Genomic DNA, 26,995 nt, shown 5'->3' on the forward strand with positions numbered 1-26,995 from the left:
ATTACACTAGTACACCAAGAGGAGTGTGTGGTGAGAGACGGAGTCGTCCCAAGAGGAGTGGGGTAGGTGGTAATACCTAGAGAGAGGTTGTAATTCCTAACACTTGAGGAAGACACGGGCTAGAAACCAATATTTGAGGTGGTAGTTAGTGTAGTTACATTGTTAGATTGTGGACGTTGATCGGTGAGCGTTGAAAACCGATATTGTGTGGTGTAAACGTTGTTCGGGTGAGCGTAAAAAACCCGGTTATGATAGTGGAGATCTCCTCGAGGTGAGGAGCAGAGACGTAGGTCGTGGGGACCGAACTCCGTGAACATATCGTTTGTTTGTGATTACATTGGCGCACTTATTTTTTATGTTCACATCTTATATCGCCTTTGGATATTGCTTGTTGTTTATATTACCCACTATCTAGTTTAGATTGTTTACCCTTGTGTTACTTGTATATCATTGCACATATATTTTAATATATCATTCTTGCTTGGATATATTTGTTAGTAAGTTTTAATTTAGTATAAATCGGATTAGATTAGCATAAACCCTATTCATCCCCCTCTAGGATTCCTTCCTACTGGCATTAGGGTACTTTCAAGTGGTATCAGAGCACTTTCAACCCCCACACTTTAAAGTATTTCAAGCTTGTCTTTCGACCTCTCCAAAGTTCAAATGAACTACTTTATTTATGTTTCTGAGGGACTCTATTCAGAATATGGCAAGCCATATTCAAAGCCTCTCCCCACATATATTTAGAAAGGTCCAGAACTTTTAAATAGACTATTAATCATATCCTTTAGGGTTCTATTTTTCGTTCTACTACAACATTAGATTGAGAAGAATAAGGAGCAGTTTCCTCGTACACTATGGCAAAAGATTGACATAGAAGAGTAAACCGATTTGAAGTATATTCTCCACCGCTATTAGATCTTAACCTTTTAAGTTCCTTACCAGTTTGAGTTTCAGTTTCATTCTTAAAAATGATAATTTTTTCTTGAGCCTCATCTTTAGTTTTAAGCAAGTAAACAAAACAATATTTTCTATAGTCATTTATAAAGGTGGTAAAATATTTCTTCATGTCTTTGGTCAAAACACCATTAAACTCACAAATTCTAGTATGAACTAAATTAAGCAACTCATAATTTCTATCAACAGAATGAAAGAGTTTCCTTGTTTGTTTAGTTGTTACACATGACATTTTTACTATGATCTAAAGAGTGTTTTGGAATCATATTAAGATTCATCATTCTTTTTATAGAACTAAAATTAACATGACCAAGACGTTTGTGCCAAATATCAGATGATTCAATATTGTTACTAACAAAATAATTAAGAACAAAAATTTTATTTAATTTGGAACTAAAAATAGGTTCTGCTCGAACCTTATATATTCCATCAGAGTCATAGCCCTTAAAAGTAAAAGATTCAGCATGCAACATAACTATTTTATTATATTTAAAAGAAAACTCAAAACCCTCCCTAACTAGACATGAACCACTAATAATATTACGTCGAACAGTAGGAACATGATGTACCCTGTGTAATGATGGAACTCGCCCTGAAGGGAACTTCAGGTCCACTCGTCCATATCCCAACATTTTAGATGCACTTTGGTTCCCCATCTTCACGGTATTTTCATGTGCAAGTTGGTAAGACACAAACAACAATTTATCAGCACAAATATGTACATTTGCACCAGTGTCTACCAACCATTCATTTGGTTCATTAATAGATAGTAACTCAGGGTTTATAGAAACATACCCTTTGGTGGATCCAACAGACCCAGTCATAACCATGTTAACCAGAGGCGCGCTAGTAGACCCTGGATTGGCTTTTAGTTTTCTTTGTAGGACAAGCTTTAGCCCAATGTCCAATTTTTGCACTATTTCAACATGATTTATTTGCTTTTGGATATTTGATTTGGCTTTGATTTTGTCTTCAGGTTTGCCCTTGGGTTTGTTTTCAAACTTTTTCTCAGAAGATAACATTTGCTTTAGCTAGGTGCTCAATAGGCACAACATGTTTATGATTCTTATGCTGGTTATGGCAATCATCAAGCCATCTAGATTAATTTTTTCCTTTTGATGCTTAAGAGACATACCAAATGTCTCCCAAGAAAGAGGAAATTTCTCAGTGATTGCCGTAATTTAAAAATTTTCAAGAAGCTTCATTGCAGCTTCTTGAAGAGCATGAAGAATGAACAAAAGTTCATGTGCTTGTTCTGTTACAGATTTACCATCGACAATTTAAAACTTTAGGAACTTGGACACATAATACTTTTTAAGACAGATGTCCTTAGTATTATATTTTCTGTCCAATTCATCCTATAGTGCCTTTGCAGTGGTCGAAGAAGAATAATAGACATCGGAGAGCACGTTGGACATTGCCAACAAAATGCATCCTCTGGCTATTTAATCCTTCTACGTTCACTATGCAATTTTTTGCACTATTAGGATCCTTTTCATCGAGTTCTGGGCAATCTGTTAGTATCATTGCCAACAGCCCCTTAGTCGGCAGCCAAATCTTCATATGTCGTTGCCAATGTTTGAAAAACTAACCCGGGAACTTTTCTAGCATTCCAGACATATCCATTTTAGGAGCAAAGACACCAGAACCAACTCCTAAAACAGAAGACATAACTCCAAACGATGATAATCTCTTCAAGATTGTTGGAAAAAACAAGAATAAAAACAAATCCAAAGTAACACAGAACAAACCATACAGGAATACAAGTAAAAAAGCAGAATGTTAATGAAATCATTTTAAACAAAATTTAAGTATGTGATACTTTACAGAAGTGCCGAATCGCCCTCTAAACAAAGGACTGACATTGAAAAGATTATGCCCCACCTACTTCAGTTCGCCATAAAGTTCAACACTTAACAGTCTATAGAAAAGAAGAAGACGAGAGGACAATTGTTTTTTCTGTCTGTATTTTCCAAATGAACAGAGGTGGCTCTTTTATAAGGTTTATGAGATACAAATCTTTGAATTCTAGTTATTGTAACGTTTGTAACGTCTGCAATAAATATATTTAATCCTTGTAACGTACGAAATGTTCAGCTGGTTTAAAAAGAGCACATGCAAAACGTTTAAGCAGCTTTAAAGGAACCACAAGCAAAAAGAGTACGTACCAATGCACGCGCCGGACCACGCACTTGCTTGCACGCTCGCTTATAAACCAACATAAGTGTACAATACTAACATCTTTGTTATACTATATACTAGTGTGAATACCGTGCAAAGCACGACATATTTTTTTTCCTGTTACAATAATCCTGGTTTAAACTGCTACAACAACTGTTTGAATTTTTTAAATTGCTATAGTATCCCGACTCTGCTACAATGTTCCCATGTGCTAAAATATTTTTTTTCAAAAAACCACAGCGTCCAGTTTCATGTTTATTACAGTAATATTACTACTGTAGCATTTACCATAGTATATGAATAGTAAACATTGGGTTCTCCCATTTGTATAAAGGAATAGATAACACGTATGTTAATTTGAACCAACTAAAACACATTCAATTAGTCAATGTGAGACTAAAACTCACATACTACTTATTAAACACATTTTAATTTTTATCTATGGAATCCAACCATATAAATGATATCTTTCCATAAAACCCTTTAATATTCATTTATATCAACACCCATATCGTCTGCAATCTCAACTATATGCAACTTATGGGAATTCAACCGCCGTCACCATATCGGGAACAATGTTCCACTGTCATACAACAACAAAGCACGCATTCACACTTTTTTTTACAAGGCATTGCTAAGAGAGAAAATATATTAGGGATCCGATTCACTCTACACCTCTTATGTACCATTACATTGTCAGCTCATTATTATTACACTATAACACATAAATCTCAGATAAAAAGACATTAAGTGTACAATATGGATGCATCTGACATTACCTGAGAGAAAAACACCGATAATGCATGCATTTATGAGGAGACATCAACGAGACGAAGCAGAAAAAGTCCCTTTCTTGAGCAAGTCCTGGAGCGCAACTGGATCAGCCACTGGTGCACTGCAAACAAAATTTTGGCATACATGAGCTACTGTCTTGTCTGCTGGGCTTCCCTCGGCCATCTGAGCAATGTTCTGATTATAGGTTTCCCAGAACCCCATGTCTTCTTTGTTACTAGGATCTATTTGTATCACCTACATATGTATCAAATAATTATGAATCAGGTTTGGAAATGGGAAACTTTCGTTTGCATAATTGAAGAATATATGACAAATCAAACCACCAAATACTTACAGTCCGGTTTAGATCGTAAGAGGCATAAACAGCTGCGACCATATTGTGAAACTCGGTAGAATTTTTATCTCCAACTAATACTACCTGTTTCCTGGAAGGAACAGAGAGCATATCTGTTGCACAGCACATTAGAGGAACCGCAATACTTTGATCTTTCAACCTTTTCTCAAATACTGCCTGCAATATTATATTCCAGATATATAAATAAACACAATATTTCAAAACTTGTTGTCAAACTTGATTTGACATTCCCAAAACAACACCAAATTTGAATCTAGATGACCACTGTTTAGTGAGAGAAGGAAAATCCAGCAATTTATCAAGCATCTTATTTTATTTTTCAATTTTGCAACACAATGACAATGATACTTAATAATTGTCATCCCTTCTAATATGCACATCAATCAACAACTGACCAAACAGTAGTAGTCCAATATGTGATCAATAAATAATTAAATCATGCATTAGCAGAAATAAGAAGGCAGAATAAAGAACATGCGTACAAGAAAATAAAAGAAGAAAGAAAATGAGGTAGAACAAAACAAGAAAAAGCAAAAGAATTTTTTTTGTTACAGAAAAGACTGACACATCTGCAGAAAGAGATTGATGACAAGATCAGCGTTGAAGGTTGTCAGTAGGAAGAGGAGAAAAGACCAAACTGGACTTGGTTGAAGCAATAAAGTTTATATCAAGTGACTATTTACCGAGGAAAAAACTTATGCGCAGTCCAAACCACAATTGATCTAATAATTGCTTATTCCACTAGGAGCTCAATCCTAAGCATGTAGAAAGGATTCAAAAGAACATACCAAAAGATGCACAGCAGTTCGCCTAAAATATTCAGACCTTCCACCTGCAACCATAGATGACAATCTTATCAGATTAACTGCAGAAACTGAGTTCCCCGATGGCTCTGCTCCATCATAATCTTCTTTCACTCGGAGCAGGACAGAAGGGTCTTCTCCAGGAGTATTAAAGTAGCCTCCCCCATCTCTATCCAGAAACAGCTCATCCTGTACAGTGATCATATATATCACACCTTCAAAAAGGTCAGCTTCACTAATACTAATGCAAGGTAACATATATATCACTTGCCTGAGTAGCTTGTAGTTCAATCGCCCAAATCAGCCAGTCCATCCTACCACCATACTCATAAAGATCCAGCAATCCTGAGATGAGAAATGCGTAATCATCTAAAAAGCCAGTCGCTTTTGACGGCCCATTCCGAAAGCTATGACGAAGCCGTTTTGTTTGCACATCATATAATTTATTCTTGATGAACTTTGCTGCCGTTTCTGCAACCTCCAGATATTCACATGACTGCAGGGAGTGGAAACATGAGATAGAACTTATATTCAGAGTACCTGTTTTACAAGAAATACTAAAACATGTCATATGCAATCGAATGATCCAAATACGATGACTATAGAGGGGCATAAAGTATTTGCAAGCAAATCCTCGGTACATTATAGAATAGATGGTTCAGGCTCTGCTGAGAAAAATCCCAAACAGAGGCAAGGACACAATAAATGGCTCAAGGTAACAAGAACAAACTTCAAAGGCACCTCATAGCTAGCAGGAAATATCTTAAATCTAATCTATAAGAAAATCAGATAATAATGACAATCAAGTTCTCGTAATCAAGGATAGAGCACTTCCAACTTGGGAATAGTTAAAACAATATGCACTATGATGACTAGGTTATCATGCATAAAGAGCATTCTATACAAGGGGTTCCAGCAGGATGAGATTTTCTTACAAACAAACATGTGCTTGCGAGTGAGTTTACCTTGGCTTTATTAAATCCTTCACATCAAATTGAGTTTTGCCATTATTTTAATGGTTGTTTCAGTAGCTACTTTGGGAAAGCCCGACTCTTAATTAGTGTCAAAACACCATTACAAAATGACCAAACATTCCAGCATGATCAATGGTTGCCTACACCATGGTAAAATCCATCTTAATTCAAATTGAAGCAACTCCATATTCCTTCCTTAAGAGTTCGAATAAGAAAATTTACAGAAAGCAGGGGAACAACAAATTTCAAAGTAACAAACTATGTTTCAACAACTTTGAGCTCAAAGCAAAACATTAGTTTGTTATCCCTCCCTCCCCATAATAACTTTGAAAGAGCTTGTACCAAAAGAGCCTTCCTCTTTCAAAGTAACTTGAGGTGGGGGCGTCCATGGCATCTATTCACCGTAACTCCTTGACTAATTGAACACCAGCTAATATGAATGATTATAAGGAAGTTCTATAAATGATACAAGATTCTGTTTTGATTTTATGTGTTTTGAAACAAAAAGCCATGACGAAAGGATGATATAACATCCTCAAGGAGATCAAGTTACAATAGAACTGAAATAACATTCATGCTCCTAACTTCTGTGTCAACCGTTAAGGATTCCTTGTGTCAACAAGTGAAAGCCTCAATATAAATTCTAATCTGCCGTAAAAATATAGCCATATCCATTGTTCATAGTTCACAAACTAGGTGACGCTCCAAAAGCAGTTTTTTTCTTATGACCAGTCAAGTCCCTCACAATATAAGTAATTAGAAGTAGATCAATCAGTGGAATGCTATATAAATGTTTACAGAGACAATAGAAACTGGATGTTGAGAATCTTACATCGCACCCAACCACAGGAAAGTAGAATTTGGTTTCATTTGCTTCGGCCTTGAGGATTCGGGAAGCTCTTGCGAAAGAAGATATTGCAAGCCCATTCCATGAGACGATAACCTAGACAAACAATCACTTCCATGTGAACATGTGATGAAAATCATATGGTAAACCTGTGCCCAGCTTGCACCACTAAAAGAAAAAAAATGATAATTTCTTTAATCATAATAGGAATATAAAACTGATACCTTGTCATCCAAGTGTGGCCTTGGTCGACTAGATCGAACATTGAAAAGCTTTTCTCGACATTCACCAAGGATACGAGAGTACTCATCCAGAGGCATGCCAACTTTTGATGCCATTGTTGGTACATCTTTCCTTTCAATAAGCACATTTCCCCCCTTAAATTCATTGTGAGGATCACTCATTCTAGAAAGGTCACAATTTCCGGATGCTTTAACATAATAGTGATCCTTAAACAGGTTAGCATACTCTCCAACAACCTCGTCAATCTTCAAGGGAAAAATTCATGAAAGAGGATTAGAGAATTGACGAATTATATTCAGTCAATTTGATTACAAATCTCAAGACAAGTAATAACTAAACAAGACCTGTATAAAACAGCTGAAAGAAATTCAAATTACATGGTGAAAAGTTTTCAATATTTTTTAGAAAGTGATGCAGAAAATACTAAGAAAAACATTTATATAAGGAAATGAGTCCATTTGATGAAAGGAATGAAGATCTAAATGAACAAAAGCGAAAATGTACTTAAGGTTACGACATCAAGGTAAAAAGCACTGTATACAAGTTCAACAAAATAACATATCATATGATACCTGGGTTGTTATGGTGTTCCTATTTCGCCAAAGCGCAGTTCATTGCCAAGCAACGTGCATGTGTACTTCTACATACAATGCCCCAATCAACTTGGCGGCCCGGCCCAGTGAGGATTCTGACTTAGCCGACTCGTCGAGTCGATATTCCTTCATGTCAACTCGAAAGGCGGTACCAGCCTAAGATGATTAAATCTGTACGTGGAAGGTTAACAACTTTGTTTGATTTAGAGTCAGCAGTAGGATTGTAACCCTAAAGAGGGCAGAAGAAAAATAAATATGTGAGATGTAACAATTTCGAAGGGTGAAATGCAAATAGTTTTTTTAAAGATAGAAAATGAGAACAAATAAAAACAAACAACACACAATGCTTATGTATTAGTTTTCACTGAAATTATGGAGACGCTCAGTAAAACCTTTTCGCAAGAAAAATGTAGAACATTTTCTTTTTTATAGATGATCTTCAAAGAATTTGACATATTTTGCATGTAAAAAAAGGAAAAATGCCAAGTTATACCTTCGGAAATTCTAAACTGAAGATTGAGTGCTTGGTTTCTAAAGATTGAGAACAAATAAAACCCAAAGTAGACAAACAACAATCAAAGTTTTTGTATTAGTTCACTGAAATTAGGAAGACGCTCGCTAAAACCTTTGCGCAAGAAAAATGTGGAACATTCTCTTCTTTATATCTAATCTTTAAACAATTTGTCATGTACAAAAAGGAAAAATACCAATATATACCTTTCAGAAATTCTCAAGTGAAGATTGAGTGGTACAAACAAGCAAGCTGCCAAGTCTCAATTTCGTAGTTAAAATTTAAGAACAAATAAGTATATCATGAGTAGAAGGTAGGCAAAAAAGATGTTCACTCATATTAATAGCTAATTCTATATTGTTTGACACTTCGCTCTCTCTCTCTCTCGCATATATGAAGATTGAATATCCAATAATTGTAGAAAAAATTCTGAGTTAGTGGAAATCAAAGAAATGCAAGTAATATGCTCCGAGTTTAAACAAAGAAATTTTTCATACCCTTGGAATACGCTCCATATCCAATGACTTAAACTGGCTCCTGAATTGCTGAGCCTCGTTGTAATATCTAGACATGTTCTCGTTCCTGGTTTGCCAGTGCCCTTGCACCTATATTAGAAGTGAGTTTATTACTAAGGGAAAGTGCGCACATATGAAATGAACAACACAAAGGTGAGCCAACTAAACATTTTATACTGCATAATCCAAAAATAAATCAAAAAAGAAATTAATTAATTGTTTGAAATTACAAAATTTATGATGTCGTTAATTTTACTACTCCAATAGAGCAATGGCCAAAAAAATTTAACATTGATAAATTTCAAAAAAATTTGGATAGCCAACTATTCGCTTATCCCTCTTTTAATTTAGGACCACAAAAAATAAACCTTCTAACATTAATTTTAAATTTTCAAAAAATAGAAAATTCAGATACCTGATTGTGGACAAGTTGGGAATCACCCTAACACGTATCTGATTATAACCCATAACAAATGCAGTCTTATATCTTTCCTTTCAATAAGCACATTTTTCCCCTTAAATTCATTGTGAAGATCACTCATTCTAGAAAGGTCACAATTTCAGGATGCTTTAACATAATAGTGATCCTTAAACAGGTTAGCATACTCTCCAACAACCTCGTCAATCTTCAAGGGAAAAATTCATGAAAGAGGATTAGAGAATTGACGAATTATATTCAGTCAATTTGATTACAAATCTCAAGACAAGTAATAACTAAACAAGACCTGTATAAAACAGCTGAAAGAAATTCAAATTACATGGTGAAAAGTTTTCAATATTTTTTAGAAAGTGATGCAGAAAATACTAAGAAAAACATTTATATAAGGAAATGAGTCCATTTGATGAAAGGAATGAAGATCTAAATGAACAAAAGCGAAAATGTACTTAAGGTTACGACATCAAGGTAAAAAGCACTGTATACAAGTTCAACAAAATAACATATCATATGATACCTGGGTTGTTATGGTGTTCCTATTTCGCCAAAGCGCAGTTCATTGCCAAGCAACGTGCATGTGTACTTCTACATACAATGCCCCAATCAACTTGGCGGCCCGGCCCAGTGAGGATTCTGACTTAGCCGACTCGTCGAGTCGATATTCCTTCATGTCAACTCGGTACCAGCCAATCCTCTTGTCGAAGATGACTCCCAGGAGTCCACTCGACCATTTGTTCAACGTCTCACGAGGACGACTCGATAAGCGTTACTTCTCGACGAAGTTAAAGGACAACTTCTGCCTCAAGCCTCTCTCACTGGCAACGTGTCAGCATCGCATTTAATACATGATAGGCGCGTCATGCCTCTAGCCCCGATAGCCTTCATAACTCATCGGACCACGTGGGGCATTGCCATGCCACCATTCACTTCTCGTTTCTCGTTTAATGTTGAAGTGATTATTCCTCCAGTCACCAGCGGACACCTGTAAAGCAGGTGCTGACACAGCCGCCAGCCCACACTTCACCACCGCCTCTTAATGCTCAGCCGAAGTGACCAATCTACCCTTATATCTTTTGGTATAAATAGAGGTACTATTTTAACCTGGGTTGGATCTTTTTCAAAAAGATCCAGCCCAGGTTAAAATAGTACCTCTATTTATACCAAAAGATGTAAAGGTAGATTGGTCACTTCGCCACCGCCTCTCAATGCTCAGCCGAAGTGACCATACCCTTACATCTTTTGGTATAAATAGAGGTACTATTTTAACTTAGGCTGGATCTTTTTGGATCTTCTTTTGGATCTAATTTGATATTCAGTTTTTTCTGCAAATCATACTGCACACGCAGAAGAACTCTCACAATTCTTATTTACTCCACTTAAGTTCACCATCTAACTTGATCGTCGGAGGTACAACAAAAGAACCAAACGCCGTCCTTTCACAAATTTCTACACGTGCAGATTTTTCAGACACCCAACTCAATAACCGGATATAAAGTCGGGGAAGAAAGCGACACTTCATTAATCCTCAACAAACTCATCCAAACACGGATACATTACTGACTGTGTGATCACCTAACATCAACATGGGTACTTCTACAAGAGCTATGAAATAACTATCACTTCTCAAAATGATTTTTCCCGTATAGAGTACTTTCTCCGAACCTCCTTGCATATTTTTTCTTAGTAGCAAAATAATGTTAATATGAGTTCTATGTCTGTTATCACGTGGTGGCTGTATGAACAAAAACGCATGGTGTATGTATACATAAAACCTGTCACATTATAGCACCTCTGTACCAGAAAATTGGAGGGATTATCCATGTCGAGGAAGATATTTATGTGTACAGTCCCTGGAAATACAAATAAATAAACCTTTGTGCAACTAAAGAAAAGTATATTGAATACATTTTCCTTGCAACGAAAGGATAACTGTTTTAGAAACTATTTCCACTTAATTGTCTTTGATTAACAACTGGACATACCGAGTGACAAGGTACTAGAGGTATGGAACAGTAAGTAAATAATAGAGACAAGGAGAAGCACGGTACAGGGATTTATTTGGTAATAACACATCACAGCTGGCCTCACACTGAATATAAGTCACATTGCTGAGACGAAAACACCTCAGCAAGGAGTGTTCTAAATGTTAGACATCAGGGCCATGGTAGATTGGAAAACTCCATACTATATACATACACTATGGCCTATATTCATATAGAACAAGACAGACATATTCATAATGTATCATTCAACTATAAGTTAGATATGAAAAAAGGAGGATGCTGCAGCTTGCCCAGTCGATCTTTAATAGCAACATATCTAATTCAGAATGAATCAAATTTCATCTTAAGCACTGTACCATGATACAAGGATTATGTATATAGATAACCTACAAATTGTTAGGCTGACCTCTTTGCTCGTCCAAACGTAAAATGCACCTTCTTTCTTTCTTGAAGCACCTTCGTGTTCAGCACTATCAGCATCTTCCGCAGAATATATTTCACCCTCTGCTCCAATCATCTCTCTCCTTAAATAATCAAGAATATCACGTGCCACTGATGAATAAAAGATGTCTTTGGTGATTGAAAATGTATCCAAATAAGCATTAACAAGCTGCCCTTGGTCATACAACATCTTTTCAAAATGCGGGACTGCAAGGAGGGAGCAGTCATCAGCAACAAATGGAATTTATTACAACAGAAATTGTGTGCAATGCACTAAACACAAACAAAGCTAAAGAAATAGCGGGAAGGGCCGATTCAACATATGTTGCTATTACAGGATAATCACATATCATCAATCAGATATTAACAACTGTTAACCACCTATGTCCTCAAACCTTGTGCACACTCACATTGAAGCAAATAGGAGGACTAAATTCTTAAAACCATGTACTGCGATATGCTGGTTTTTCTGAAAGCAATCACCAAATGAGAAAAATTATGAGTTGCTCATTGAAGAGACTGAAAAGTAGATGTGCAAGGAGATATCACTATTTAGTGTTCATGGTCACATGAAAACTACAACCATCTCAACTTGATTCCATTACACTCTGCTTAGTTCCACACTACTTGAAGGACCTTTTTCCTTACTTTTTTTATTAACAGAGATTGGAGGGATTTGAAGCCTAGCGATTACAGTGTTACTACCTTAAATTTTAGATGCACTTTGATTATGATTGCAAACTCCTTTCAAAAGATTGCCACTTGACATATAGAGCTGCAGATACATGAACCATGCACACGCATCCCCATACAAAACTGCACACAACGCAACTTTTACCAAATAAGGAAATTACCTGGTCTGGCCAAATTGTGTCCTTACATTGCGTTCTTGTGTTGGCATTCACACGTGTATGCATGGGCATGGGTGTGGGTTGGGAGGGGCATACAAATATGCAAAAGTCATGCATGGGATGCCACCATTACATATTGTGAAAAATTCCAAAAGGTGAAGCATAAATATCTACAAAGGAAGTTCTCGTCAAACTAACCAGCGAAATTAATACTAATAAAAAGACAGTTAATATAGATCCAATAGGGCTAAACCTCTGATCATGAATGGAATCTACATTGGACCAACGGCGTTAATTGTTGATCTGAATTTGGCTGTTTTATGAGTCCACTGCCCTTCAGTATTGATTAGTCTCTTGTGAACTTTAAGCAACTTGGAAAGGCCTTGCCGATATTTAATTATAACACTTTCTAGTGAACAGAAATGACAAATTTCATGAGAAAACATAGCCAGTAAGCTTCAAAGAAAAGGCTATTGTGGTATCATGAAGAGTATGAGCATTCTAATGCCAACAATAAATAGGAATACTTTAAGTATCTTTTATTTTAAATTCTAGAGACGATTTTGGTTCCAGAGTCTTGTGTGCTCTTAGAATAACAATGAAACTAAAGAGAAAATTCTATGGGACGGTTATAAGACCAACTATGCTTTATGGGTCAAAGTGTTGGTCTATTAAAAAATAACATGTTCAAAAAAATGAGTGTAGCAGAAATGAGAATGTTATGATGTTTTTGTGGGTTTACACTAAAAGATAGGATAAGAAATGAGTGCATTCGTAGTAAATTAGAGGTTACTCCTATTGAGGATAAAACGAGAGAGAATAGATTAAGATGGTTTGGTCGTGAACAACAGAAATCACTTAGTGCACCGGTTAGGGAAAGTGATAATATTGTAGTTAATGGGGCTAGGAGATCTAGAGGCAGACCTAAAACGGCTTGGTTAGAAGCAATTAAGAAGAATATAATTATGACTAACTTAACGGAGGAGATGACTCATTACATAATGGAATGGAAGAATAGGATTCATATAGCCAACACCAAACATTTGGGATAAAGGGGTGGTGGTGGTGGTTGTTGTAGAGACGATTTTGGTATGAGTAAATGTAGAATAGTGGTTCATAATATGAATTGTCATGAACTTTCAGGTAGCATACTCTCCGGTTTCTGGAGGACGTACATTATTTTCTACCATTCTAGAAGCTACCTTTCTAATGTGTCTTGCTTACTATCAACTTTAAACTGTAAAGCAACGGATGAAAACTAGTTTTTATTTTCTTTTTCAATTTTACTTCCACTGATCTCCGTTTGGAGGTCTCATACACGTTGATATTAAAACAAAACTCATCTCAGTCCTATATTAGATGAAAGCAGAGCTAACGCTGGTTAGACTTATGATTGGAAAGTTTTCTCAAGATATAATTCACCTCTAACATATTGTCTCATACATAATGTTGTGGACGAGAAAACTGAACAGGGAAGCGTTCTCTGTTACTCACTTAAAATAAAACAATAATGTGTTACTCGCTACAAGTAAACCAGGCAAACTCTAATTAGCTTGCAGGATCATGATTGGAGGGCTTTCCTCTAGATCGAATTAACCTTTTAACACTTTACTAGTTATAGATAATGTTATGAAAGAGAAAAAGAGAAAGACCATGAATAGCATAACCATCAACAACTGCAGTCTGCAGGTAAAAAGTGAACACGTCACTTTAATTTCATAGGAAAAAAAAGTTCATACAGGTAAATGTTATGTTCATGTGCAGTAAGTTTTCGATTTAAGCTGAAATAAGACAGAAGGGAATGCTAATACTCACCATGCCAGCACTCATCAACGCTGTATCTATGAAAGCCACCACCAATGTGGTCATGAACTCCACCTCTCGCCATGCATTGCAAACTATGACAAACCATCTTCAAATGTCTATTAGCTTCGGTCTCCTTACCATCTTCAGTCAGCCTCTTCAACTGATAAAGCATAAGGTAGATTTCAACAGGTCTGGGAAATTTTGGAGCAGAGGAGAATCCACCAAACTTTGGATCATAACTATTTGACAGCTGAAGACATATTTATTTAGAATAAAGAAAGTGCCGAAAGGAGGTTGAATCTACTAAGATAGACTAGAAATAAAATTAATAATTATTTAGAATAAAGAAAGTGCCGAAAGGAGGTTGAATCTACTAAGATAGACTAGAAATAAAATTAATAAGAAAACGAAGCAGAAAATAAATCTACTAAGATAGACTAGAAATAAAATTAATAAGAAAACGAAGCAGAAAATAAAAATAATTCTAAGCTATATTTTATAAGCAAGCACAATGATAAATTAGAATAAGACCCATAGCATACTGAGGCTCAACTTCATATGAAATGGGATGCCAAGAAAACAGGGTAGAACCAACAGCTTGCCTAAGCCAAGGAATAATCAGAAGAGAAGTAAAATACATCCTATTCTTCATGCTGTGGAGCCTGGGGTTCTAGACAACTCATATCTACTACCACCATACATAAATAAACATTCACATTGGTTCAGGACTAGTTTCTTTTCTTGTCTCCTTGGACCATCAATTACTCAAACATGCATTTATTATTATCGTATAGTAATAGTACTTTGTAGCAGCAGTATCGTTATTTGACCAGACTGAATACTGAAGTTTTTTTTTAACAACAATTTACTAAAAGAATTCACATTTCACTATAATTGTACAGGAAAGTAAGAGTATGCACATAGTTGAGATGCTACAGCTACTAATAAAAGACAATTGTCTTTCCAACATCTAAAACCAGATATGGAAGATAGTTCTATAACAAAGTTTCTCTCTCAACAAGCATCAGTTCCTGATGTAAGAAAATAATAAACATGTCAATAGATTGATATAAAACTTTCATTATGCCTACTTTGGACACTTTCAAGTAATACATATTAAAAAATCATTATCAATATTAGAACGAATATCCTGATCCATGGCGGGTGTCTAGATACATGATTTCTCATTTGGATATTTTTCAATGTATGAAGGCCAGATGGTGATGAAGCTCCAAACAGAGAGATTGAGATGGAACAGCACCTGAAATCCAATGAGCGGCGACTAAACAAAATGCTACAACGAACAGTTTCAACAGCAGACCATTTATTCAAATAATTCCACTGTTCGGCTGATTCAGTAATGCACAAAAAATTCCTGTGGGGACTAATCCCATTTACCCTCCTATGTATAATTGTATGTGTTGACATATGAGTAATATGTAGGGACTTATTTGTAAGTTGTATTTTGTAGGGGCCTATATAAGCCCAAGAGATTTCATAATAAGAATTAGGGTTTTCATATTCAATTTGGTATCACAGCCTCCACCAAACCCTAGCCGCCGCCCACCCCCACCCCACCCTTCACCGCTGGCCCCGCCCTTCTGGTCGCCCTCCCCACCCAGCCGGAAACCCCCCCCCACACCACCACCACCACCACGCTTCGATCAACCCAAGCTCCCCCTTCTCGCTGGCCACAAGACCCCACAACTCGGATCAACCCCCCCCCCTCGCTGCCACCCACCGGAACCCTCCCTCACTCCCACCGGAACCCCCACACTTCCGGATCAGCCCCCCACACACCTTCCGGTATCAGCCCCCCCCTAACCGCCCCTTAGCCAGGCTTCCCTCACCACCCTTGCGCCCCCCCTAACACAGCAGACAGTGCCCCCGCCCCCCCGCAACCCCCCCCCACACCCCTCACTCGCTGCCCCCCCACCGGCCCATACCCCCTCCCACCCGCCCTGATACGCCTCAACATCTCAGTCATAGAGCTGATGAGAGGAGTTTGTTCGATTCCCTCGACATTTTAGTCCCCGAACTGATGAGAGGAAGAGTGTATATCTCAAGGAGATGAGATATATCACTTTCGAATCTTGTTTCCTCTGAGAAACAAGAATTTTGTTGAGATCTTACTCTTGTTGTGCAGCAGAAGTGCTGCCGAAATTTTCACTGCGCACAACAAGGGTTTGAAGAAGCAGGTGAACAGGTGTTGGGTCTGAAGCCTGATCGATGGAGGAGATCATCAAGAAGTTGAACCCTGCGGAGGTGTCAACTTTGATGAAGCTGATGAAGTTGTTGGCTGGTGAGAGCGCGACAAAACCATCGAAGAAATTGGAGCTTCCGACCATCGATCTGAAGCTTGATGGACCGAGTACTTACCTGAGCTGGTCGCGACGGGTGAGATACACCCTTGCAGGGAGGAACCTGGAGGGTTACTTGACAGGAGAGGTGACAGAGCCGGAGCAGATGAGGACTCGGAGGGACGAGATGAGTGGAAGTCCACTCATATGTTGGTATACATCTGGCTCCTCAACTCGTTGGTCCAGTCGATCGCCGCCACAGTGGATGACATTGAGAAGGTGAAGGACGTCTGGAAAAAGTTAAAGAGGACCTATGATGGAGTGCGGAATAACCTGAGGGTGTTCCAGATTAAGGGAGAGATCGACGCCACAGTCCAGGAAGATAGGACTGTACAGGAGTATGCCACAGAGCTGGAGCGGCTGTGGCTAGATTATGATCACTTCTCACCTCGGGCGAGCTGCAAGGACCCGGGATGTAAAGAACGGGAGGCCTTTCTACAGGAGAGGACTATGATGTTTCTCAAAGGATTGACATCAGAGTTCGCTCAGCGAATTGTATTATTGCTAACTCAGCCGAAGATTCCCACGTTTGAGGAGGCTATCTCTGCTATGATCCAGGAGGAGGCTCGCATTCGGCTGCAGGCGGGGACAGGTGGACTTCCTGTGGTGAAGTCAGCACTGGCAGCCTCTAGCAACACTGAATTCAGAGGAGAGACTCGACAGTGCTACAACTGCGGTGCAGTGGGTCATCTAAGACATGCTTGCACCAAGCTACCCAAGGAAGGAGATTCGGGTGGACATGGACAGTTCGGAGGTCGTGGTCGTGGCCATGGGGGTCGACGAGGTGGAAGAGGAGCAGGAAGCTGGGCGAATCTGATGATAGCAGAGGGAGAAGAAGAAGCTGAGGTGGTCTTTACTGAGGAGGATCATGCTCTCCTGGCGATATTTAGGAGGAAGCAGAAAGCAGCAGGGGATGGAGACTTGAGGAGTGGGACTGAGGAGGCATCCACTTCGTTCTTCGCTAGAGGCAACACTGCTACCTATGCTCATCCGACCAAAGGTACTGATGACATACATGCTCTTGCTTCTATGTCTCCCAACAGATCATCAGAATGGATAGTCGACTCCGGTGCGTCTCGACATGTGACAGGTAATGCTAGTGAGTTCTCATCATATACTCACCTAGCATCGCCTGATAGTATTCAAACAGCTGATGGTATATTTCATCCGGTGGTTGGTAAGGGTACAGTCGATTGTACTGAATCTGTAACTTTGTCCAATGTTTTGCATGCTCCTTTTTTTCGGTCAATCTTTTTTCCATTAGTGCTATCATCCTCCAACTAAAATGTATTGTTTCTTTTGATATTCCTAAGGTGATTTTCTAGGAGAAGGGGTCAGGACGGAGACTTGGGACTAGCACATGACGTAGTGGACTGTGATATCTGGATCGTGAAGAGCTGGATTCAGCGTTAGTGTCAATCGTAGAGAAATCAGGAGTAGGATTTAAAATGAGTGCTGAGAGTGAGTTAATGCTTCATCACCAGCGTCTAGGACACTCATCCTTTAGTGTTTTAAGTAGATTGTATCCATCTTTATTTGAGAAAGCAAATAAACAGAAACTTGTGTGTGATGTATCATGTATGTGAGTTTGGAAAGCTTACTAGAAGCTCTTATGTTAGTTCTGATCATAGAAGTTCTCATGCATTTGACTTGGTACATTCAGATGTTTGGGGGCCTTGCTCCATAAGTTCTATGAATGGATACAGGTATTTTGTTACCTTTATTGATTGTTTCTCACGTGTTACTTGGTTATACCTGATGAAAAATAAGAGTGAAATGTTTGGTTGCTTCCAAAACTTTCATAGGAATGTTCAGACTCAATACGGAGCAGTGGTGAAGGTATTGAGGTCGGATAATGGGACAGAGTATACCAACAGAATGCTTGAAGAATATTTATCAGCTCAGGGAATACAGCACCAGATAACATGTCCATACACACCAGCTCAGAATGGGGTAGCGAAAAGGAAGAACAGACATCTTTTAGAGATTGCTAGAAGCATGATGATCTCTATGAATATCCCAGAAACATTATGGGGACAAGCAGTATTGACCGTAGCAGCGCTGATCAACAGAATACCCTCGAGAGTACTGGATTGGAAGTCTCCGTGTGAGACATTAAAGGGAGATAATGGTGGGATTCTTTCACTTAAAGTGTTTGGCTGTGTGCTTTGTGAAGGACAACATGCCATCCGTCGGGAAGCTTGCCCCTAGAGCTGTGAAGTACGTCTTTGTGGGATATTCTGCTACTCAGAAGGGATATATTTGCTGGAGCCCGGTGGAGAAAAGGTTATTTGTGAGCATGGATGTGCACTTTCGAGAACTCGAGCCATATTACATTCGGAATGTAACTTCATCCATTGGTAACTCGCCCAATACTAGAAGTATGAGGCGAGAGGAGGAGAATGGTGAGAGATCGGTAAACAATGTAGAGAAATCGGAGAAATCAGTTTCTGTATCGATTCCTTGGGAGGGAGAATTGGTTGAGGAGAAGCAGGAGAATGAAGAAGAAAAGAAAAATAAGACGAGGTGTTAGGCCCACGGTTCAGGGGGAGCTACTAACCTATAGTAGGAAGGGGAAGCAAATTACAGGAACAGTACCTACAGTGCCACTAGTGCTGCCCAGTCTCTTGCCAATGCCTGTCCCGACTCCTGAGACACCGACACCACCATCAGATTCATCCTAAGGTGATAACATTCCTCTCCTTACTCCTCCCACACCAATATCAGTACGGAGGACTACTCGTAGTAATACGGGAAATCCTCCCGATAGATATGGATGGGATCTTGCCCAGTTTGTATCATATTCTAATATTCATCCTGCACATGAAGCATTCATTGGACTCTGTTACTGTACCTAACAATTGACAGGATGCTAAGAAAGACCCAAAATGAAAAACGGCGATGCACGAAGAGCTAGGGACCCTTGAGAAGAACCGTACTTGGGAGTTAGTAAAACTACCAAAAGGGAAGAGAACAGTTGGATGCAAGTGGGTCTTCACTGTGAAGCAAAATCCAGACGGACAGGTTGAGCGTTACAAAGCTCGTTTGGTGGTAAAAGGATATAGTCAGACATATGGGATCGACTATGATGAGACTTTTATACCGGTGGCAAAGATAAGCACTGTTCGGACCTTGATCTCTCTGGCAGTAAATGATGGATGGAAGCTACACCAATTAGATGTGAAGAATGCATTTCTTCATGGAGATCTGGTGAAAGAGGTATACATGAAATTTTCGTCAGGATTCAACACAGATCAGACAGTGGGCAAGGTCTGCAGATTAAAGAAGTCTCTTTATGGGTTGAAGCAGTCTCCTCGCGCTTGGTTCGACAGATTCAGGAGAGGCTGGAGAGCTATGCTAGGTATGAGGTACCAGCAGATTAACGCCGATCATATCGTGTTCTTTCGACGAAATAAAGGTCACATCACCATGCTTGCGGTATATATGGATGATATGATTATTACAGGGGATGATGAGAAGAAGATTGCCCAACTCAAAGTGAGACTGGGTAAGGAATTCGAGGTGAAAGATCTTGGATTGCTTCGATACTTTCTTGGAATAGAGATAGCTCGAGGAGCGGAGGGGGTTGTCCTATCGCAGAGAAAGTATGCATTGGATCTTCTCAAAGAGACAGTGATGTTAGGGTGTAAACCTGCAACTACACCGATCGACCAGAAGTTCAAGCTGGGTGCTGAAGCTGGAGAACCAGTTGATCGTGACAGATACCAAAGACTGGTGGGTAGGTTGATCTATCCGAGTCACACACGTCCCGATATCTCTTTTGTAGTGAGCGTGATGAGCCGCTACATGCATGATCCGAGGAAGGGTCATATGGACGCTGTGTACCAGTTTCTGAGATATTTGAAGAGTGCCCCGAGAAAAGGGCTGATATTCAGAAAGAATGAACATGTGAGTATTGAGGGTTACTGCGACTCTGATTGGGCTAGCTGTGCTGACTGCTGATGACAGGAGGTCCACCTCAAGATACTACATCTTTATAGGAGGTAACTTAGTCTCGTGGAAGAGCAAGAAACAGTCTATGGTGGCGAGATCGACAGCTGAGACAGAGTATAGAGCTATGGCCTTAGGAGTTGCAGAGTTGTTATGATTGAAGAGCATGCTGGTGGAGCTGAAGCTGGATCAAGGAGCTAAGATGAAGTTGTGGTGTGATAACAAGTCAGCTATCAGTATCGTCAATAACCCAGTGTAGCATGATAGAACCAAACACATCGAGATCGATAGGTTCTTCATCAAAGAGAAGTTGGATAGTGGACTACTGGAGCTAAGTCATGTTTCAACTAAGGACTAGGCAGCAGATTGTCTGACTAAGGGACTTAGCTCATTAGATATGATTAGAGGATGTGACAAGATGGGCTTAGTGGATATCTTTCGCCCATCTTGAGGAGGAGTGTTGACATATGAGTAATATGTAGGGACTTATTTGTAAGTTGTATTTTGTAAGGACCTATATAAGCCCAAGAGATTTCATAATAAGAATTAGGGTTTTCATATTCAATTGTATGTGCATTATAGATGCGAGGGCAAGGATAGAGAAGGCCACTATGGCAACCTTCCCTAGACAACCCTGGCATGTGAAAAGTTCCTTTCATGTGTGCCTCTCTGTCTTTGAATCAAAAGTCGTCATAGCGATGGCAACAGATAATGCAAGGGCGGGTCAAGGGCCATAACCTTATATTTACCCAGAATACTAATTTATTACACCTTCACGAATAGTAGTTTAAAGAGCTTCAGACTACTCTGTTAAGGTAAGCAAGTGAAAAAACTCAAATTTCCCCTATAATAAATTTACTATAAATTATAAAGGAAAAAGTAATCCTTGTGGCTAACTAAAAGTTAGTATTGAACAAAGAAAATGATATAAATTCAATGTAAAACATAAACAGTTGAAGGTAATCGCAACTATCATACATGTAGATGAGTACCATAGTAACTAGAAGTAGCACAATAATGTGTAACAGAGCTATATTTGCTAGCAGTAATATATATATATATATATATATATATATATATATATTTATATAATATATAGGAAGAGTAGACGCAATGCTTTTTTAGCTTAAACAGTTAAAGTGTTAAACATATGGTGGAATTATGAATATCGTAAAGAGCTAGTACAGTTCTTTCTGGATTTTGGCAAAAGAGATTATCATATGTGACACCATGCCTTCAAATTTTCTCCAGGAAAGTTATAACTTTAAAAAAAGTATTGAAGCAACAGATATATTATTCAAGAGATTGTGCTTATTCAAGAGGTGCTGTTTATTTGGCTCTCACCTGTTCAGCACATAGCCTCAGTGAAATTTGTGACATCTGGTCTGATAACCCACGAGCTTCAACTTTCGATGAAAGTGCTTCGGATAGTTGTTCAATTGCGAGGGTACCACTCTTCTCAAGCATCTCTCGATTAGTTTCCCAAGCTTCTTTGACCCTCCTGAAACAAACACATGAAAGGAAATATTCAGTGGTCTATTCTCCAGGTGAGACATATTTACAGAATGGAGAGAAATTATTTTTGCACCTGAGAACTGTTTTAAATCCAGGACGTCCATATTTGTCATCAGGGGGGAAGTATGTGCCACCCATCAAGGGCTTAAGATTCGGAGAAAGAAATACACTTAAAGGCCAACCACCACCACCATATAATGCTTGCACATATGTCATATACACCTACAAAAGAAAGAACACAGAAGACAAAATTTGAAAGAAATAAACTACAATTGTGTGTTCCAAATATAGTGTCCTAGGACCTCTGGTTTTCTTACATGTTACACTCTTTTTTTCCTTCCAAATTTCTTCTCCCACAAGATATACCCCAGTGCTTAATTTGCACGTAAAATGACATGGTCAAGTAGCCCACCAACTAGGGCTTAATGGATGGTTCTCCCTTGTTCATAGTTGCATTACCAGGTCCTTCAAAGCAAGCCAGATAGGACTGTTGGCCCTTTGGTTTTAATGATGATTTGTCAAACAATTTATAACTAATCTATTTTCTAGTTTTTGTTGTTTGGTTTTTCTCTTTACAGGTAATTCAACACACGGCAATCAAGAGTTAAAGATTCAAGTTCATGTGTGTGCATTCACCTAGGTATAAGTTTAGTTTGCTTACATATATCGTATGATTATATTTAAGCTCAATATGTAAACACAACACAAATTTGACGTTTTCTATCATATAAATGTTTTTTCATTAAACATTGTTACAATAGCTCTTATTTCATGTTTACAGCTCTTTAATATTTCATAATATATATAATGTATGCATAATATATATATATACGAGCATACAAGTCATATCTCAATTTTCATGTTTGCGAAAAACAGGTTTTATGAACACTTTTCAAAAACAGTGAGTTTTCTCAAACGAAAATTGCATTTCCTCGATCGTGGCTCATCCAGAGACTTTCGTGATCGACCGTCGCGGTTGACCGCCAGTTTTTAAATTTCTTTCTCAGTCTTTTTGTGCTTCGTGGTCGACCGCCAGTTTCTCACGGTCGACTGCCGAACTCATAATTGCTTTCCAACGACTATTTTCTGATTTGATTTTTTAGGACTGTTTTGGTCTTTTAGGTTTGTTTTGGCTGATATTTTGAGTGGGTATAAATACCCCATTGCCTTCCTCTTTCAACAACCCAAGGAGTTTGTTTTACAAAAGATTAAGAGTTGTTTAAGAGCTGTTAAGCTGATTTCGTGAGTCTGTTTCAAAAGAAGTTTCCTACAACAAGAAGAAGTTTTCAATTCCATCATCTACTGTTCTTCTTGTCTATTGAGAAGTTTTCCTAACTCATTTTACATATAGCTTATTATTTTATTTTCTTATCTTAGCTATATTTATTGAGTTGTATATTTTCTATTCACTGATATCACACACACTGTATTGAGCTTATAATATTTCCATACTATATATTGCTGGGTGGCGGTGTGTGATTTAGTGAGAGTGAGCTTCATTACGTTCTCATTTGTTATCGAGAACAAACCATTGTATTTAACCTTTATTGTGAGTATCACTTGTAATACACTTGTACACCGAGAGAAGTGTGAGGCGTGAGACGGGGTCGAATCTAATAGGAGTGGCGTCGGTTGACGAACCTAAAAAGAGGTTGCATCCGAGCACTTGAGGAGGAGGACACGGGCTAGGTTCCTACACTTAGTGTGTAAAGTGTGATTGCATAGTGTTTGTTGTGTGAAAGTTTTCAGTAAACTTGTAAACCGAATGTGTAGAAGTTCCGGCTTCCAAACCTGATTGTGATAGTGGAGATCTCCTCGAGGTGAGGAGCGGGGACGTAGGTCGTGGTGACCGAACCTCGTAAACATATCGTTTGTTTGTGTCTTGTTTAGCGTACATTTTATTCGTGCTTTTCATATCATTCTTGTTTATATCCATCTCATATAGTTCTTGCAAGAACAATTTAATCAATATAATTTTAATTGGCATTTAATCGGGATTAGATTAGCATAAGACCCTAATCACCCCCTTAGGGTCTAACAAGGACCAAAAAAGACTGTTGCTTCTCTTCATTGCAAATTCTCTAGGTCACAGCATCCACGGTGAACCTCAAGTCACTATATTTAGCAGGGTCTTAGCAGTTCTCAACATTTATGAATATGCTCGGAGTAATGAGAGCCACAACAAAAATCTGCCATCCCCTACTGCTCAATTTCGCTTAAAGTATTTAACTACTAACTATCATCTCATTTCTTTCACATTTTCATTTTCATTGACAGGTACTTAAGTTTCATCTTTAACTGTGCTTCTGGCAGAACGCTCACAGTTTTTTTTTTTACTTGAAAGTCTTGAGCAGCTCTCGTAGGTATCATCTTGGTTCCCTTTCCCCCCACTCTTATTTTCTGTTCTTCCTAACTTTCTTGCAGTGGTATTCTGATGCTTGAATTGCCCTAGAGGCAGAACAAACAGCAGAATCAGAGGAGCATCCTTATTTCCTATAACTTCCTATATTCCTTGGTTTTTATCCTTTCTTTTCATTTTGATTGAAGTGAAGCTACAAAATATGAATCATCCATCGGTGCACATAGAACATTCATAAGAGAACACTCCTGGATGAAGGAACTGACAGCTGGCAAAAAGTAAATATCGAGAACAACCAAACAAGTGCACTTTGAAAAAGAGTGTTGCCCTAATGTGAAGCTCTCTAACTTTTTTTTTCCAGCAACATAATCCAGATGGGATCTTCAACATGTGTTATTGCATTACCTTATCAACATCAGGTCGCTCCTCCCGGTCAACCTGGAAGTCCCAATTAACTTTATTAAAAAATGAAATGCAAATTGATAGATAAAATAAAAGAATAAAGTAAACAAATCATATCAATGCTATATAACAAGTTAAAAGTAATATATGAACAAGAGTAATATAGAAAATCAGACATCAATGGAAGTACTCAACTCACTCTATGTAAATAAAAAAGGAAAGCAAAAAAAAAAAAAGACTTACCTTGATACTAACAAACCATTCATTTAGCCGTTTTGCAACCTCTTCACTCTCAAACGACTCGACCTCCATGACATGACACCTAAAGCACCAATTTACACGAACAATGAGATCAGAAACCAAAAATGCCAGCTTAAAGATTTTCAGAGCTATCAGTTTCAGTTAAAATTTATAATAATAAAAAAGCTCCGCAGACACAGACTAGGCAAATAAACAAATCTCTAGAATATCAAGTATCATACTCTACTAATTTGCATGCCTGAAATCGCTGAAATAACTGACGTATGCATGGACAGGCATCAGCAAATTTTTATTCAGCAGATGAATTCTTTTCTAAAGAAAGAACAAGATTTCAGAAAATTCTTTAAAAATGCATACATACTCAACCCATTAATCCACATTATGCAAGCTTAGGTGTGTATATTGTGCAAAAACAATGAAACCTGTTTGTGTGCATTGCACAAGCTATGAAATGATGGAAGCTCCACTTACCAATGGCATGTGCTGTATCCAACTTCATTTTTCCATACGCAAAGAGAGGTAGAAATAAAAGCATCCACAGAGTTAGAAGAAAAAAACCAAACAAGAAGATTTTCCAGAAAATTAAGGATTAAAAAACTAAACTACTATAAGAACGAAAACACACATACTTGACAGAAAGATGGGAACATCTTTTTTGCGCGCTTTTTCAAAAGCTTCCTCTCCCCATGGGTACCAATCAACCTTCAGAAAACAGAATCCAAGATTTAACAAAGATGCAAACATTGTTGAAAACTGTTTTAACACTATTTGTTCAATAGACACCAAACCCTGGAATAATATCTGCTAGATCAATCACTACATCCGACTCAATATCTCTTCATGCTATGAACAATGCACAACTGTTTTAGAGGAACAATTGAACTAAAAACAGGACAAAACAAGAATGTGCCCACGAAAGGGAACGCACAAAATCTGCATATAACAAGTTTTTGTTCAGTTTACATGCACTAGGCGCTAAAAAAATCAGTTATATTCATACAAGATACACGATATAAGTTCAAATTTTCATCATGCAACATGTTAGTCAACAGGGTTTTGATAATCTTAGGGCAAGTGCAGCAAGCTCCCACCCCACCTCCTAAGGCTGAGGTGGCGGTGGGAGCTTGCTGGACTTGCTCCAGCAAGCTCCTAAGGGAGCTCTGAGAGCTTCCGTGGCACAAAGCCTAGGGCTTTGTGCCACGGAGCTCCCAAGCTATTAAAAAAAAAATTTTTAATGATATTGTTGTAGCTCCTAACTAGGAGCTTGTTGGAGCTCCATAAAAGAAGAAGTGACTCTCAAGGCTTAATTTGTTAATTTTTTATTCTAAAATGCTTGAGAGCTCTTAAGAGCTTGCTAACTAGGACTCCCAGCTGGGAGCTTGCTGCACTTGCTCATTATCAAACAAATAGTTCAAATAGTCACAAACAGAAATTGGTAAGTGGGTAATTTTTAGTGATCTATACTTAGTTTATTTGTTTTAGATTTGAGCATATTAGGTCTGTTTCACGACACAGAATGTAAAAATGTCATCTTTGACAATCTTCCAGTTATAATTCTCCCAATTTACAGTTTATATAAAAAATAACAGTAACTACATAACTTAATCGAACATGATTATTAGACTCATAAAGTACCTTTCATTTAATTCATAATAAGTTCTTATGAAGCTTTTCACAAAATTAAAAATTTGTAGACAGCTTGCTCGACAAAATGCTCGGGAGAAAGAAAACAAACTTACCGGGTTATGCGCGTGCTGGAGGAGATACGGGCTGTGCTCGGAGGCGAGACGGTTGGTGTACTTGTGAGGCGGACGGCTGGATCCGGCCATGGAA

The 26,995-nt window shown here is 38.3% G+C and overlaps 1 protein-coding gene across 1 annotated transcript; it reads right to left on the reverse strand.

Moving 5' to 3' along the window:
* Positions 3,650-26,989, reverse strand: LOC109849248 (spermatogenesis-associated protein 20). The gene is made up of 15 exons (XM_020419060.1): positions 26,902-26,989; positions 25,792-25,864; positions 25,634-25,655; positions 25,145-25,223; positions 24,905-24,937; positions 22,214-22,362; positions 21,970-22,126; positions 14,324-14,564; positions 11,623-11,864; positions 7,140-7,403; positions 6,901-7,011; positions 5,366-5,590; positions 5,080-5,283; positions 4,271-4,447; positions 3,650-4,170 (listed from the first exon to the last, which is right to left on the reverse strand). The coding sequence occupies exons 4-15, from the start codon at positions 25,211-25,213 to the stop codon at positions 3,964-3,966; spliced, it is 2,079 nt and encodes a 692-aa protein (XP_020274649.1). The 5' UTR covers positions 25,214-25,223; positions 25,634-25,655; positions 25,792-25,864; positions 26,902-26,989; the 3' UTR covers positions 3,650-3,963.

The sequence above is a fragment of the Asparagus officinalis genome, chromosome 7 (genome assembly GCF_001876935.1).
Source record: "Asparagus officinalis chromosome 7, Aspof.V1, whole genome shotgun sequence".
In the NCBI taxonomy this organism is placed as follows: Eukaryota; Viridiplantae; Streptophyta; class Magnoliopsida; order Asparagales; family Asparagaceae; genus Asparagus; species Asparagus officinalis.